At 37.3% G+C, this 15,713-nt stretch overlaps 1 protein-coding gene across 1 annotated transcript in view; it reads left to right on the plus strand.

Moving 5' to 3' along the window:
- The window catches only part of LOC145297026 (globin C, coelomic-like), a 273,226-nt gene extending 268,302 nt beyond the window's left edge, over window positions 1–4,924 (plus strand). Inside the window, exon 3 of the mRNA XM_080143250.1 lies at window positions 3,878–4,924. Within this exon, the coding sequence (XP_079999376.1) occupies window positions 3,878–4,012 (135 nt within the window). The 3' untranslated portion in view covers window positions 4,013–4,924. The remainder of the gene's footprint in view (window positions 1–3,877) is intronic.
- The last annotated feature ends 10,789 nt before the right edge of the window (window positions 4,925–15,713 follow it).

Below are 15,713 nucleotides of genomic sequence, written 5' to 3' on the forward strand. Positions count from 1 at the left end.
CCATTCTTTCAATGTGACCATACCATCAAAGTCTACTAAGGTAACATTCGAATTAGATTATTCTACATTATTAATCGTGTTCTCATTCCACAGCGAAACTGATTTACCTTTGTTTCTCCCAGCTCGAAAAATGTAGCGTGATTCGTCATCGTTCGACTGTTTTGTCTGCCGTTTGACCTGCTACGTTTTGCCTCAACCTTTACGGCACCCGTCTCCGGGAGCAATTCTGTTGGCTAATTAAAGTTATTATGATGTGCACTACATGCGACCATTGTCAAAATTCACAGTAGATAACTTAATCGCCATTGTCATACAATCATTATTGAATACACGTGTTGCTATACATTTTCTGTTGGGATTGTTTTAAAAGTGCAACGTTGTTAGACCAGATCATTGTTTTAGAAATGCAACGTCGGTAGACCAGATCTTATAATCGCACCAGAATGAGTGTAAATATATGTAAGTAGATCGAGATGAACATGAAGAGGTTACTGGTGAAGAAGTTGGTTAAGGAGTTGAACCAACGCTAAGTTCAAGCCTACATCAAATTACCACTATCTAAAGATGAACGTCATATCAAAAGCTGATAAAAGTAAAAAAAATAATAAATAAATAAGACCAATGTTGATAGAAAATCATATAAGGAAGTATTAGGTCTCCCAAGTTCACTAGGAGGTAGCCTATTTCCCACTCCTCTTTTTTTCTTTCTTTTTTCTTCCTTTCTATTTTTCTACTTCCTTTATCTTTCTTTTATTCTACCTCTCTTTTTCTTATCTTTAGTTTTTTGCATTTCTCTTTTCCTTACCAAATAACAATAACCGGTCCAACACCTGTTGGACTGAGGTACGCCGCCTGGGTAATACCTAGGAGGTCCACCCTCCCTAGCCTTGCCACTGGGCTTTCCGATGGAGTAAGTTCATTGCTTACTGCCTGAGGCGCCCCTACCGGGGAATGTCGACGGGGTTACTCAGGCAATTTTTCAATTGCAGGAGTGCTCCTCCTTTAGGGGAGCCTGCTAGATCCCCACTTTCCGGCCTTGTGCCACATCTTGCCGAGGTGGGCGGCAAATAAATAACTACCCCCATCACTCGTCTGATGGGGAAGGTCTCCTAGCGGCTTCGGCTGCAGGGAGACAGGGTAGTAGTACTCGTAAAGGATTCGTTACTTGACACTCAGCCCAACAGTTGAGGGGCCGGGAACCGTCCAGCACCTGTTGGACTGAGGTACGCCGCCTGGGTAATACCTAGGAGGTCCATCCTCCCAGGCCTTGCTACTAGGCTTTCCGGTGGAGTAAGTTCATTGCTTACTGCCTGAGGCGTCCCTACCGGGGAATGCCTACGAGGTTACTCAGGCAATTTTTACAACTGCAGGAGTGTCCCTCTTTAGGGGAGCCTGCTGTTTTCCCCACTTTCTGGCCTTGTGCCACATTTTGCTGAGGTGGGTGACAAATAAATCTCTACCCCCATTAGTTCGTCCTTTGAGGTTGTGTACGCTGTTCGGCCTCTTGGCAACGATCAAAGTCGAGTGTCTGTCTCACAGTGCAAAACTTTTGTTCTAAGCCGGTAGTCGAGTGACGGTCTGTTGTTTTTCTCTTATCCCTGCCAGGACCGCTCCCTTCTTTGGGGTTCGGGACGGAAAGGACTATTGTTTTTTGTTACCTGTATATTGTTTTCGTTATTGCCCATCCTAGGCAACTACTAATTATTTTTTGTTATTTTACAGATAGTCCGAGGTCCAGCTAAGACTTAAGCAGCCGGCAGGGCCAGGGGATACTCAGGTGCCTTTTGGTTTCCGAGTCTTGGTTGGGCTCTGGGCCACCAAATACATGGAACACGCCTCTGCCCCTACCACCTTGGGGGACGCCCCAGGTGTTGTGATCGGTACCCAGTCCGTGTCTGTGGAAGGGATTGCTAAAGCGAAAGGCACCCCAAGATTCGATGGTCCTGTTGAGGAGGTTGCCACCCCAGAAGGCACCCCAAGTACCGTATCGGTCGGTCCCGTCGTAGGGGTTGACACCCAGGAAATCGCTCCAAGCTTGAGCGAGTTTATTTTTGGCTCCCCACTGCCAGAGGATCAGATGACCCATGGAGGGCACCTGGAGCTGTGGTGAGGATGAATAAGGAGGCACAGAAGAAGGTGTGGAAAAATTATGTGGAGGAGACCCCGGACTACGATGAGTTGGAGGAGGCCTACCAAAAAACGGCGAAACCAAGGAGGTCCCGGCGTGGTAAGCCTTGGTGGGGCATAGACGACGAAGCACCGACGCTGACCCAGTCGCAATCGGTGAACAACAGCCCAAAGAAGAAGGAAGTAGCTGTAAGAAAAACGAGGTCATTGGAGGTGATAGTCGTGGATGGGTGCTCCCCGGGGTAGAGGGTGCTACCAAAGCAATGCAAGCAGTGCCAACGAGTGCGGGGGAATGGCCAGCCTTTACAACCGGCGACTCTCCATTACCAGCGGCACAAAAGCCAGCGGAATGTCCATCAACCCAGACCAGCAGTCAAGAGGGACAGAAGGAAAAGAAAAAAAACCCTGAGAAAGGTTCAGGAGAAGAGGACAGAAGACGAGTCGGCGAAGAGAGCAGAGGAAGGAGAGAAGGATGAAAAGACAGAAGAGAGGAGCGAGGCCGCCACTTGGAGTAAGGTCGTCTCCAAAAAGGGGAAAAACAAGAGACGACGCCCCCTCAAACAACACTGAGGGGAGCGTCGGGGGCGGCAAAACGGAAATTGAGAGTGAGCTCTTCGGAGTCCGAAGGAGAGGAAACGACAAAGCAGATGGAGAAAAGAGAGAGGAAAGAGAAGAAAGTTCCGGAACAAAGCACCAGTGACCAAGCTACTGAGCCTCCAACACTGATCCCCCACGAGGAAGCTCCGCTTACCCCTCCCCTATTCAACACCCCAGAAGAAAAAGAGCAAGATTAAGCTCCGACCGTGATGACTAATAAAGAGGAAAAAAGAGACGAAGAAAAGGCGGCCTCAAGAGAAGAAAAAAACAGAAAGTTTCCGTGCTGGTCGGGGGAGCGCCTTTGTGATATGAGCAGTGACCAGGTGATCGGTGACCTCAATGGGAGGCAGGGGCGTTATCTAAAAAGCCTGGAAAGCCTCTCAAAGGTGGAAGGCAAAGATGTCACCGATCCTAGAAATTTTGTAGACGCCCCAAACATCATCACGTTCGTGAGGCTGAATAGGGGAGGTCGTGCTAAAGCATTGTGGAGGATGTTGGTAACATCGTTCGTTTGCCTTACGTTAGTCTTTTGTGTTTTTTTTTGATAATCAATTGAGCTTTTTAAATAAGAATTGGTATATATTATAAGAAAATATATTTCTACAGAAATATATGTGTGTACGCGCGCGCTCACGTGTGTGTGTGTGTGTGTGTGTGTGTGTGTGTGTGTGTGTGTGTGTGTGTGTGTGTGTGTGTGTGTGTGTGTGTGTGTGTGTGTGTGCGTGCGTGCGTGCGTGCGTGCGTGCGTGCGTGCGTGCGTGCGTGCGTGCGTGCGTGCGTGCGTGCGTGTGTGTGTGTGTGTGTGTGTGTGTGTGTGTGTGTGTGTGTGTGTGTGTGTGTGTGTGTGAGCGTGAGCGTGGCCCAGAGGTTAAACAATGAGGATAGAGAGTTGTATGTTTTGGTTTCGATTCTAGCTGATGCCATCCAAGTCATATTGATAATCAATTGAGAATTGTCTCTATGATAATAAATACGTATTCTGCATGAATTAAAGTATCATATTTAAGCGTATCGTACGACCGGGTAACGCCGGGCTGCTTGCTGGTATAATTACAGTTGGCAGATTAATAGATAATAGATATGCTACCGTCTTCTTTCTTTGAAATTTTAATGTAATGACTAAAAAAAAATGTTGTTTTGTTTTGTCTTGCAGTTGATGGGTCCGCAATTTGTGCTTGCTATCAAACCTCACCTGGAAAATGTCTGGTCAGAAGATATGGAAAGTGCGTGGCTCACCCTTTTCCAACTAATGTCATACTACATGAGGCAAGGCCTGTACAGATCATAATAGTCGATCAACTCGAAACTCTTTACCGGAAATCGGGAGTATGGATTTGTATACTGACTTGCGTCAACTCGTGCGAAACAATATGTCACATTTCGAACGACAAAATAGGATTTTTTTATTTATTTCATTTTTTTTTTTTTTTTTTGTAAAGAAAAGTATTTTATAAAAAAAAAAAAGATTTCTACTGCGTTTTCCCCGCTTTTAGCGGGACCGGCGCTGGATTTTTCCATCCAAAACTGATTGGTAGCGACAGTTATCTTCTGAGTGATGAGTTACGCCATCTGTCGCGAAAAAAAAAATGAATAAAAGCATGTAATTCACATTTATATTGTTTTTAAGTAGTAATGATACCTGACCTTTTTTTTTTTTGTAGACACAAAAATAAGTATTTATAAACAAATCAGTAATGATGATCTAACGAAAAAATATATTTACAAAAGGAGTGAAAAAAAGAACAACATAAGTCTGAACTGAAGTAAATATTACGGTCTGTACGGGCTCTGTCTGGTGGCTGAAGTAGTTGCGTATTTACTCGTTGCTGGTTACGGTTTGTGTTTTCAGATGGAAATTAGGATTTCGAATGCTGGTATTTCAAAGACCGACAAGTGGACCCTATACAGCTAGTTGGTTGCCTTGTAAGACAGTTTTCTTTTTTTATGCGCATCTGCGCCATTTTTTTTTTTTTTTTTTTTTACCTCATGTCGAACTAATGTTTATCCATTTTATGACAATTACAGTATGCCGTCTATTACGAAGTTTTCATTCTTATTCATTTCAAATTTGACTCTGGTTTATTTTTTCTTCATTGTTTCACTTTTATAATATTTACACTCCACGAAGATACAATATTCGTTTGATTAAAAAACTGATTTTAAAAAACAACTATATTCTAAAATAAAAAATATAAACGTTTGCATTTTGCTATCATTTTACATGTATGTTGGTTTCAGAACGCCATTGTTGTTGAATTTTGAAGGTCAGTATTGTAACATGTATTATTTAGTGTATTCGACCGACTTTACCCATCTTGAGTGTTATTCGCACAATGTTTGAGCCAATGTAACCTCTGATCTTCTTCAGGTGTGTCTTATCGAATTCGTGGTGTGAATAATAAAGTACAAGGTTAAATTCAATTGGAGGTGACACTCTTCATCAGTGCGGGCGATACTCATATTCCAATTGCGAATTATTTAAGACTTTTACCCAATAAGAACAAGAGCATGCTACACCCCTGGATTAAATAAAGGGTTACGTTCGAAATTCATGCAGATTCCCGAGCTCGATAGAAATATTCCAGAATTAGCACAAGATACATCTGAAACCGAAACGTTTTGTGAATAACTCTCACAATGAGAACAGTAATCCAAATAATTCAAATAATATATAGACTTTATTATATCTGCACCTGCAGGACTTCCAGGGAAATAATTTCTCCCTGTGTATTAGACTCGATTGGGATGGTATGTTACTTTTTTTGGGAAAATATGTCATCGTTGACTTACGTTCTATTCAGCTTACGGTCATCTAACTTTACGACCATAATGACATATACAGTGTGACCCCAAAAAAACAAAAGCTAAATGGAGGCCATCTAGAACATATGCTGTAGAACGGAGAAAAAAAGGCCAAAGACATTGTGTTTTGATGTGATGTTTTGAATATAATAAACTAGTTATGACCAAAGTTTCATTTCATTCGGACAAAATACTAAGAAAAGGGACCTAATTAGAGTTGGAGCCCGTTTTGGGGGAGGGTCACCCTGTATATATATATATATATATATATATATATATATATATATATATATATATATATATATATATATATACACCATGGAAATGGATTCCATATTGTTCATTAAAAAAAGTGTTTTTCTCAACGTCTGAGGAGAGGCTGTTCTTGTGAATATTTTCAAACGATATAAGGTTTGAAATTGTACGAATGGTCGCGAAGCATTTGTAACAAACAATGAAAATACACTAGTTGTTGTCTTGATTTTGTTAAAACAATATATGAATACTTAATTACAAAAACTAGTAATTTTGAAGCTTACAAATTAAGTCACCTTAACATTTATTGGTATATGAACGATTACCGAATTCTCAATTATATAAACATAATAAAATTCGGTATGTATATATATATATATATATATATATATATATATATATATATATATATATATATATACTAGCAAAGATACCCGTGTATTGCGCGCGCGGGACTTTGCTATATGCTCGGGTACTCGAATCGCGGACACTCTTGCCGTACGTGGATCTTATAAAAGCAACTATTGCTTTAATAAATGTTGGCCTATGTTGGGGACCACTATCACGCCAAATTTCAAGGAGAAGAGTGATCAAATTCAAACTTACAAAGTGAACCACAACTTGATGTGCATCATCCTTAGGTGAGGAGTTTACGAAGAGCCGCACTAAATATGACCTTAACTTTTTACCTTGACCTTGAAAAATGGCGTGCACCATCCCTAAGTCAGGTTTGGTCATGATCAGTTCAGTTGTGTGGAATGTAGGAGAGTTGTGCACACAGACACACACACACGAACGAACGCTACTATATATATATATATACATATATATAATATATATATATATATATATAATATATATATATATACATATATATATATATATATATATTAGGTATGTGTATATGTCTATATATTTCTACGTAGAGGATTCACTCCACAATTAACCGATTATTATGAATTTTGTAACACAGCTACTAGGCGTAAGGAGTCTTATTGTGGACTATATTTTGTTTAAACATTGGTAAAGACGTTAACAATTTATATTTCATGACGCCAGTATTAGTTTCTACAAAATAAAATTGTATTATATTAAGCATTTTTAAATGTTGTTACTGGTTTCATACGTAATATTATTAATTAGAGGTTGTTGGGTGTTGATGAAGATAGCTTCGAGTATTTTTTTTAATTGGTTCCGAAATGTGTTATTTTAGTAGTAAAAATCAGAGGTGGCAGTTATGGCTTTAAAACACTAAAATATTAAAATTAAACATCTTTATTAAAGGCAACTGACTTACAATTAATAACATTACGTATTAAATAGCAACATTTTATTAACATTATACAATTTTTATCTTATGTCGCTTATTCAGGCGTGGAATTTTAATTGTTAATGTTTTCCCTGGAATTGTATGAGGACGTTCTGTTAGCGTCTAACTTACTTCGCGAGCCCGTTTTCTCAAATATCTTTTGAAAGTCCCTTCTTTTTCCAGCTTTTTTTTTTTCGTTCATTTTTTTTTTTCACCTGATGACGATTAGAGGAAAAGTCGAAAACGTTCGTAATTCATACGCAACAAGTATTTTGTTTTTATTTTAGCACAAAAAAAATCATTAGAAGAATTGAAAAATCAAAAAAGATATCATCATCATCATCATCATCATCAGTAGCAGCAGCAGCAGCATCTCAGTTCAGTCTAATTACGAGGCAAAGGTTGTGCAATAGTGTATGGAATAGATAAACACAATCCCTGTGCCTGGATCACAGGTAATATAAGCCGGGGCTTTACTATATACATAAAAAAAATGAAAAATTACACCAATATACGCGTGTGTGTGCGTGTGTGTGCGTGTGTGTGCGTGTGTGTGTGTGTGTGTGTCGTTTTCATGGCTTATATATATATATATATATATATATAGAGAGAGAGAGAGAGAGAGAGAGAGAGAGATGTTTATTTGTTTTTGTTTGCGATATATTTTTAGTGAATGAAATTATTTATACGAAAGTGCATACAAAAAAAAAAATATATATATATATATATATATATATATATATATATATATATATATATATATATATATATATATAGTAATTTTTCATTTACACCTACAGACACTAGTATATATACAGGGTGATTGAAAAGTAGTTCCCTATTTTCAAATACATACAATTTAATTTTGAAATATAATTTATACAATTAATGAATATAAGAAGAAAGTATAATGCGGGGACTTTTTTTTTTTTTTACACAGTGATCACCACTTATCAAGGCCCGGAAGCCACTCAGGGATAAGGGTTATTGCAAGTACATTACGTTAGTGTGGAGATTTGATGAAGTGTTTACTTAAGGGGGCGGTTCATTAGGAATTTGTTAACATTGGACTTGAAGACATCCAAGTTGTAGTCCGGTGGGAAGCAGGCAGACGGAACAGAGTTCCACAGGCGTGCAGTTCTAAGAAAGAAGCTTTGTTCATGGAATCCGCGTTTTGATTTAGGCACAGATATAGAGTGGGGGAAATTTTTCACAGTGGATTCAGCTAGACGGGTGTTTTTCGTGAAAGATTGGCGAGAGGGGGGACCAGAGATTGGAGTTCAGACGAGCACCTGCCATGGAAATAACGATAAAACAAGGATAGGCTCGCAACGTCTCTTCTGTGGGAGAGAGGTTGCAGGGTAGAGAAAAGGGCATCCCCCACTAAGCCACGAAGTCTATTTTGTACTCTATCAAGGCAGGATAGGCTGTTTTTAGCAGCTCCTGCCCAGATATGGCAACAGTATTCCATCCTTGGACGTACTTGGCTTTTATATAGATAGAGAATTGCATCAGTAGTGAGATATCCTCTGGACTTTACTTAAAATTTAACATAGGCGCCTTCATTCGCCACCAGTTTTTCAAGTCTACGGAAAATCGCATCAACTGATTTCACAAGAAACTGTTATAACTCATAACTTCACGTATTCTCCCTTAAAGTTCTAAAACCAACCCCCCCGAGTAAAAAGTTTCAGGACGTTAAGTCAGGACTTCTGGCCATCCATCCATGCGAACCTCGACGACCCATCCATCATCCAGAGAATTGGGCATTCAACCATTCACCAATAACCATAGCAAAGTGTACAGATACTTTACAATGTTGGGAGATGAAATTTGACCAATAACTAGTAATTGGAACAACAATGTATCGATTGAAAGTGCTTGAGAAGAATATGACTGAACAACAACTTGTGGGCGCCATAATATACAACATGCCAGCCGAAATAAAAAAAAAACCGCTTGGTGAATTGAAAAGTTATCCAACAAAATCAGGAAAAAAAGAACTCAGTCGTGTTCAATCAGACGTGTTTGAATAATGACTTGCTGCCAATATCTCTCTCTCTCTCTCTCTCTCTCTCTCTTTATATATATATATATATATATATATTAAATTGTAATTCAATGAATTTCAAAAAACTCTCATTGAAATGAAATGAAGTGGTTGAGTTTCATATCAAAGATTTTTTATTATTCTAAGCAAGACAAAGAATGCTTTAGAAAATTAATCTCCTTAACCTATAGGGTTTCGATGTCTACCATCTCATCAGAGGAGAGAAAATATTAGCAAATAGTTATAAAGGTATGCACCCTATTTGCTAAAGTCAGTGAGACATGGAAAGTCAATCTGAAAATAATACATTTATCAGAAGTCCTGTAGTAGGAGGATTTGTAGAAAAAGGATATGAATGTTTTTGTAGATCCAGCTTGCTTGGTAAAATCCATGTTATACGTTCTTTACATCCGTTTGGTAATAATGTCCAAGCTATATATTGGGTAATCCGCATAGCTGTGTAGATATCCGAATCGGGCAAGTGCTTATTTAAATGTGTTTGTGGGTCCAGCGATAATAATTCAAAGTCTGGTGGAAACCTTTTCATTAGGAGTCTATATTATTTTTAGTGGGGCGAAGTGTTAGGGAGAGTAGGTAGTGGTAAGTGGTAGAAAGTGGGGTGAAACATATGTGCATATTCATCCTTATATACACATGAACACACATATACAAACACACACATGCACACAATATGCATATATGCATATACATACAAATACACATACACACACACACATATATATATACATATACACACATATATATAAACATATATATACATATACATATACATACATATACACACATAAACATACATACATGTATATAAATAGATATCTCTTCAAATAGAATCAAAGAATCATAAAGTTTGACCGGTCGCTTAATTGAGGTCAGGTCGTGTACTAGATATAGAGACTTAGTTCGGGGAAGGGAAGAGGAGGAACAAGAAGAATACAGAGATAAGGACAAAAACAAAAATAAAATTAAAAATAAAAAGATGGGCCAAATACGTAAATGGAATAATTCGTTTTTTCCGGATTTTTCCTAGTTTCATCTCAAATCTCATTGTCAGTTTAAATCGTATTTTTGTTTGATTATCTTTTTCTGTAGTTTTTCCATTCGACTAATGGTATTTTTGACATTACAGTCGAACATTACATTTGACATTACAGTCTATCTTGCATATCGAGCAATTCTTGTTTAGATGGGATCACTTATAGAATATTACTGCCAGTAATATTTTGTAAACCTACAATCTCACGTTTCCATAACAACTGATTGTTAAATAAAAACTATTCTGAAGCATATATATATATATATATATATATATATATATATATATATATATATAGAGAGAGAGAGAGAGAGAGAGAGAGAGAGAGAGAGAGAGTGTATTTAGGCAGCATATTTTCATTAAGACGTGTGGTATTGAATAGCACATAGTGTTCTTGTTTGATTATCTTTTTCTGTAGTTTTTCCATTCGACTAATGGTATTTTTGACACTACAGTCGAACCGGTGTATGAATGTTTCGAAATCTATTTCATTATTATATGTTGTTCTTGCTAATACTTTCGACATTTCATCTGTCGTCTTCAGACAGTTTTTTATTTGAAATGTTGTTGTTGTTGTACGCTTCGTTTTATTTATAGGTGGATTCGGGTGAAGAAGCGAGTCGTGTGTAAAAAGGTGCGTTTTGTGTACGTTTTTAACGATATTAAAATAAATGGATGAGTGTTATTTAAATTGTAATTTACAGGTTTTTATGTGAATTCAAATAATGATGCAATTCGTGTATAAAAAGTGCGTTGTCTTTACGTTTTTAAATATATGATTTTATCACATCCATCTATACGCGCTCTGTTACACATTGAGCCTGGTCAGTACCATATGGGTGATCATTTGGGAATACCAGGGGCTGTATGTAGGAGTACCTTGACACCCCATGCAAGAAACTGCAAAAACCTAACGTCATCATTTCCCCTGACGAGGATATACAAGCAACTGGGAATCGCCTGAGAATTTAATATTCCCTTGACATTTTCTCCTTCGCAGAAAGCCGGTTCACCCTACCTAGTGTGAATGCTATACGACAAAACAACAGAAAAAAAACTCTTCTTTATTTCACGCAATATGCTTATATGATAATTAAATATTTGTTATTTCGCTCATGTGTCCTATGGTTCGTATGTTCGTATCACATTTAATCTCATATTTTTAGCATATGTTTGCTCCGCCAGTAATGAGCGTTCTTCTTGTTCCATTCATTTTGTTATCTACTCGTTTTACCTAGACGAGATGAAGTGACGCAATTTTAGTTTTTTTTTTAAATTTTTATGTAAAAGAAATAAAATCTTAGTTTTAAGTTGACAACATATATTAAAAAAATTTAAACAAAATCTATACTACTAGAAATCTTTTTTGTATGTATATTGGTATTCGTAAAAAAACAACCTTTTTTTCTATTTATTTAAAAAAAGAAAATACAACTGTTATATATGAATTGTAGAATTACATTCATCTACAAAAGATCTAGCTAATTTGCATTTTAATTAATTCCCTATTAGATGTTTTGATTTTCTTATCGGATGATCATCTTTAGTTAATTATTTCGTGTAATTATATTCATGCAGATATTCCACGTGATTTATGCTTGTGTAATATTTGCGTAATAAGGTTATAGTAAATACAAACCTCTTTCTAAATATATTTATGTGTGCGTATATATTTTTGCCTACCAAACTCCTACAGTTTTTGGTCTACAGACATGAAACTTAATATATAAGGTATTCGAACCCATGCTAAACTTTATATTGGGTTTTAGCCGAGGAAAATCGGTGAAAAAGTCTGAAAATTTTCAAAAAATCGAATTTGCCAGATGATGGTCGAACGACGACATTACGAATATGCATGCGTAACGTAATAGCTATTGGTTCACATTTTACCTTTTGGTCTTGCAGCAAACATGTCTTCATAGCTCAGACATTAACGCCAAAGGGTAAGTAAATCGTAAGCTAAACGTATTGGTTTCGATTCTCGCTGGTGACCACGAGTTATTTCTTTTTAAACTTTTTAAATCATTACTATACATCAGGTCCAATATAATAATAATAATAATAATAATAATAATAATAATAATAATAATAATAATAATAAATACGAAATCTGCATTAATCAAAATATCATATTTAAGCGTATTTTACGACTGGGCAATGCCGGGAGGCTTGCTAGTTTCAAAATAAAAATTATCAAAATAAAAATATCAAGATAAAACCAAAAAAGTTACTTCCTGGCTAATTTATATTTTGAAGGTGACTATTTGAAGATATTTCAATATTTTTTTACTCATATTCATTCCAAAACAAGAAAAAATGCTACTAAGATGTAAGGAGGCTACTTTGAATTAAGGGCTATGCTTACAGGAACACTTTGTACAGGGAGTTGAGCAGCGAGATGTCGGCTCAGTTTACACTTTAAACTTAAATTTCTAAGATGAATGGGCTACTATGACTTAGGGTTCATATTCATAAAGGCATAAACGAAGGGGAGAGATTGTGCAGCGAGATGTCTGTTCAAATTGCACTTAAACTTCTGCATGTTAGTATAGTTCTTGAAGCAGGAAACCGGGAGAGAATTACAAAGCTTAGCAGTTTAAGGAAAGAAAGTATCAGAAAAAAAGACTCTACGGCATCGGAAGATCTCTACTGTGAATGCACGGACGTTACTGTTTGTCAGGTTACTCAAGGTAAACTAGTGCTAAAAGTTCGCCGGAGCACATTCCATTAAAATCCTTGTAAAGCAAGCACAGGGATAAAAGTTTGCTTGACAATTCCGAACCTATTAGATTGGAAACTCTTTTGAGGACCTTGTCCAATAGAAAAAAAAAAGCAGTAGTTGATTAACCGGTCTATAAGTGGCAACAAATGTAATCATGATATCAATGTCTTTAACAAAGTAAAACTTATCAAGATATGAAAAGCTCAACACTGTTAAGAGGAGCAAACAAATATATTTAATGAAAGATGCGGAATAAAAGTTATCTATAACTTTATTATATCGGTAGAACAATAAGGAAAAGAAAAAAGAGATAATTAAGAAAAAAAGAAACCTCTCTCCACACATTTTTACGTTGTTCGATTTGTAAACAGTGGCGATATTTTTGGTTTGCTAACGATTTCACTTGAACTTGTTTTATTCTTTATTTTTATTTTGGCTTTTTTTTTAACATTTTAAAGTTTATTTTTAATCCATATACATAATAAAACATATAAATAAAACACTCTGAAAGAAAAGAAAAAGATAAGTAACTTATTATTATTTTTTTAATAACATGGTAAACAGTAACAAATATAAATTTTTCTAATCATAAATAAAGTTTGATTTGTCAGCTTAAATACTATTTGGGCCCGATTTTGAAAATCCGGCGTGAAAACTTTATATGTTAGATAGTCTAAACACGGGCGAGGCGCGCCAATACTCTCACTTATCATAGCATAATTTTTGAAAAAGTTTTTGGGTCCTTTTTTCTTTACTTTTGAGATTGTTTTATTTACAAACTAGCCTGGGTTCCCGGCGTTGCTCGGGTGTTTGGAGGTGTGTGTCGAACAAAAAAAAAGTGGTAGTAGGCAGGCAGGCTCGAACCCGTGACGCGAAGACGGAAAAGAAAGTGAAAGTAAACCATGACGCGACCGGAAGTTCGGAACGTTGAAATTAGTAAAGTCATTCCAACCGATACGATGACTTGCAAAAATGGCGACGCAAAAAAAAACGATCCTCCTTGTAGAAAACTGACCCGTTGAGGGTGAAGGAATTAATGATTTTAGCCAGTTTTTAGATATTTGTGGTCCAAAGGGTCGAGCTTCAAAACGATATCGATCTCGTGAAAATCCGTCGCTTCTGTCGAAAGGTTTAGGTAGACATGATTATTGCAACGTCTTTTCAGACGAGTGCCACTCTCTCAGACACTTAAAATCCATGAGCCCAAAAATGACTTCCATCGCCACAGGACCATTTTAAGAGACAAATGCCCGAGGGAGTATCTGTACACAGACGATGTTACAGAGTCTTAGCTTTGTACAACAGCTAAGTCTCTCTCTCTCTCTCTCTCTCTCTCTCTCTCTCTCTCTCTCTCTCTCTCTCTCTCTCTCTCTCTGTTCAAAATGTTGAGATCCAGTAACAAGCAAGAGCAAGATAGCCAGCAACAAGTTAAACTGCAGACCAGCTTAATGCAGGTACTGGTCTCCCGTTTTATGGTTTTTTAAATCAGAGATTTGCTTCTCCTAGAAAGGTTGCCTTCACCACAGCTTACGGGAGCCCTCTCCACCCCAACACACACAAACACACACGGTACTAGTTGGCCATTGACCCCGAAAAAGGGTTCATTCGCCCTTTGGAAGGTCTTGGTTTTAATCCTTCATGGAGATTAGCCACCCTCCTCACCAAACAAGTTTGGTGGGGGAACCAGTTTAGTCGCCGGTGACCCGACCATGAGGCAGGTAGTACTTGGTTACATGGTACCAGTAGCATATAACATGACCTGACATACATTAGGTATGCATACATACATACATACATGATTGCTGCATCTTTCCAGATGATCGCCGTCACATTGAGTTCTTCCAATCTTGTCGTCCATGCCATCTCAGATGACTCTGCACTCCCACCGCAGATTTGCACATCTTGAAGCAGATGTGACATACAAATTGAGCAATTTCCATCGAGTTGACTTCCTCTGGAGGTTGAAGGGTATTCCTATGAACAATCACATGTCTCCTCAAACCAGCAGTAGACTTGCAAACTTTGCTGCATGTTAAACAGATCGTTTGGTTCGCACTAACAGGTGCAAAGTTGACCTGAACAGGAGTTTTGTGCGACTTAAGGTGGTTGACGTAGCCAGCTTTTGACAAAAGCACTCGTTCACAAGTGTCGCATAAATACATACATACATACATGCATACATACATATATACATACATTTAAACAGGTGAAATTTATATAATAGATGTATTTCCGCATCTCTTATTTGTTTTTGCAATCTTCCTTTCTTCTTTCTCCATTTTCTCATCCATCTTCCCTATATTTTCCTTTCTTCTTTTATTATCTGATCTTCTTTAATGACCCCCATTGTTCTATAGTGGCCCATATTTCTCTTTTTACCATTACCTACGTCTATGCATGCGTAACGTAATAACAAATATAACATTTACCGACTTGCACTTATATATTGTAATCACTTTTAACATTTCTTCATTACTTTTTACCATATTATCCTATTCCTGCATTTTCATTTCGTATCTAAATGTTATTAAGCCAGTTTTATCTAGTTTTGCATTTTGTATAATTCTGGCCTTTCTCCTCTTCAGATGAGAAGCATTTAGCTTCGAAATACCATGACCTAAACAGCTTCCTTTCCCCCCCTTCCTTTTACTTTTCCTTAATGTTCTGATGATATAATAAAGTTATGCATAAATTTTATTCCTTATCTTTCATTTAGCATATAAGTGGCAACAATATTCCATGTATGGATGAATGGTGGCTTTGTAGAGATGTGGTGTGCGTACTTGTCTATCGCGGT

This window comes from Euprymna scolopes, chromosome 2 (genome assembly GCF_053919585.1).
Source record: "Euprymna scolopes isolate OS-2025 chromosome 2, ASM5391958v1, whole genome shotgun sequence".
Classification (NCBI taxonomy): domain Eukaryota; kingdom Metazoa; phylum Mollusca; class Cephalopoda; order Sepiida; family Sepiolidae; genus Euprymna; species Euprymna scolopes.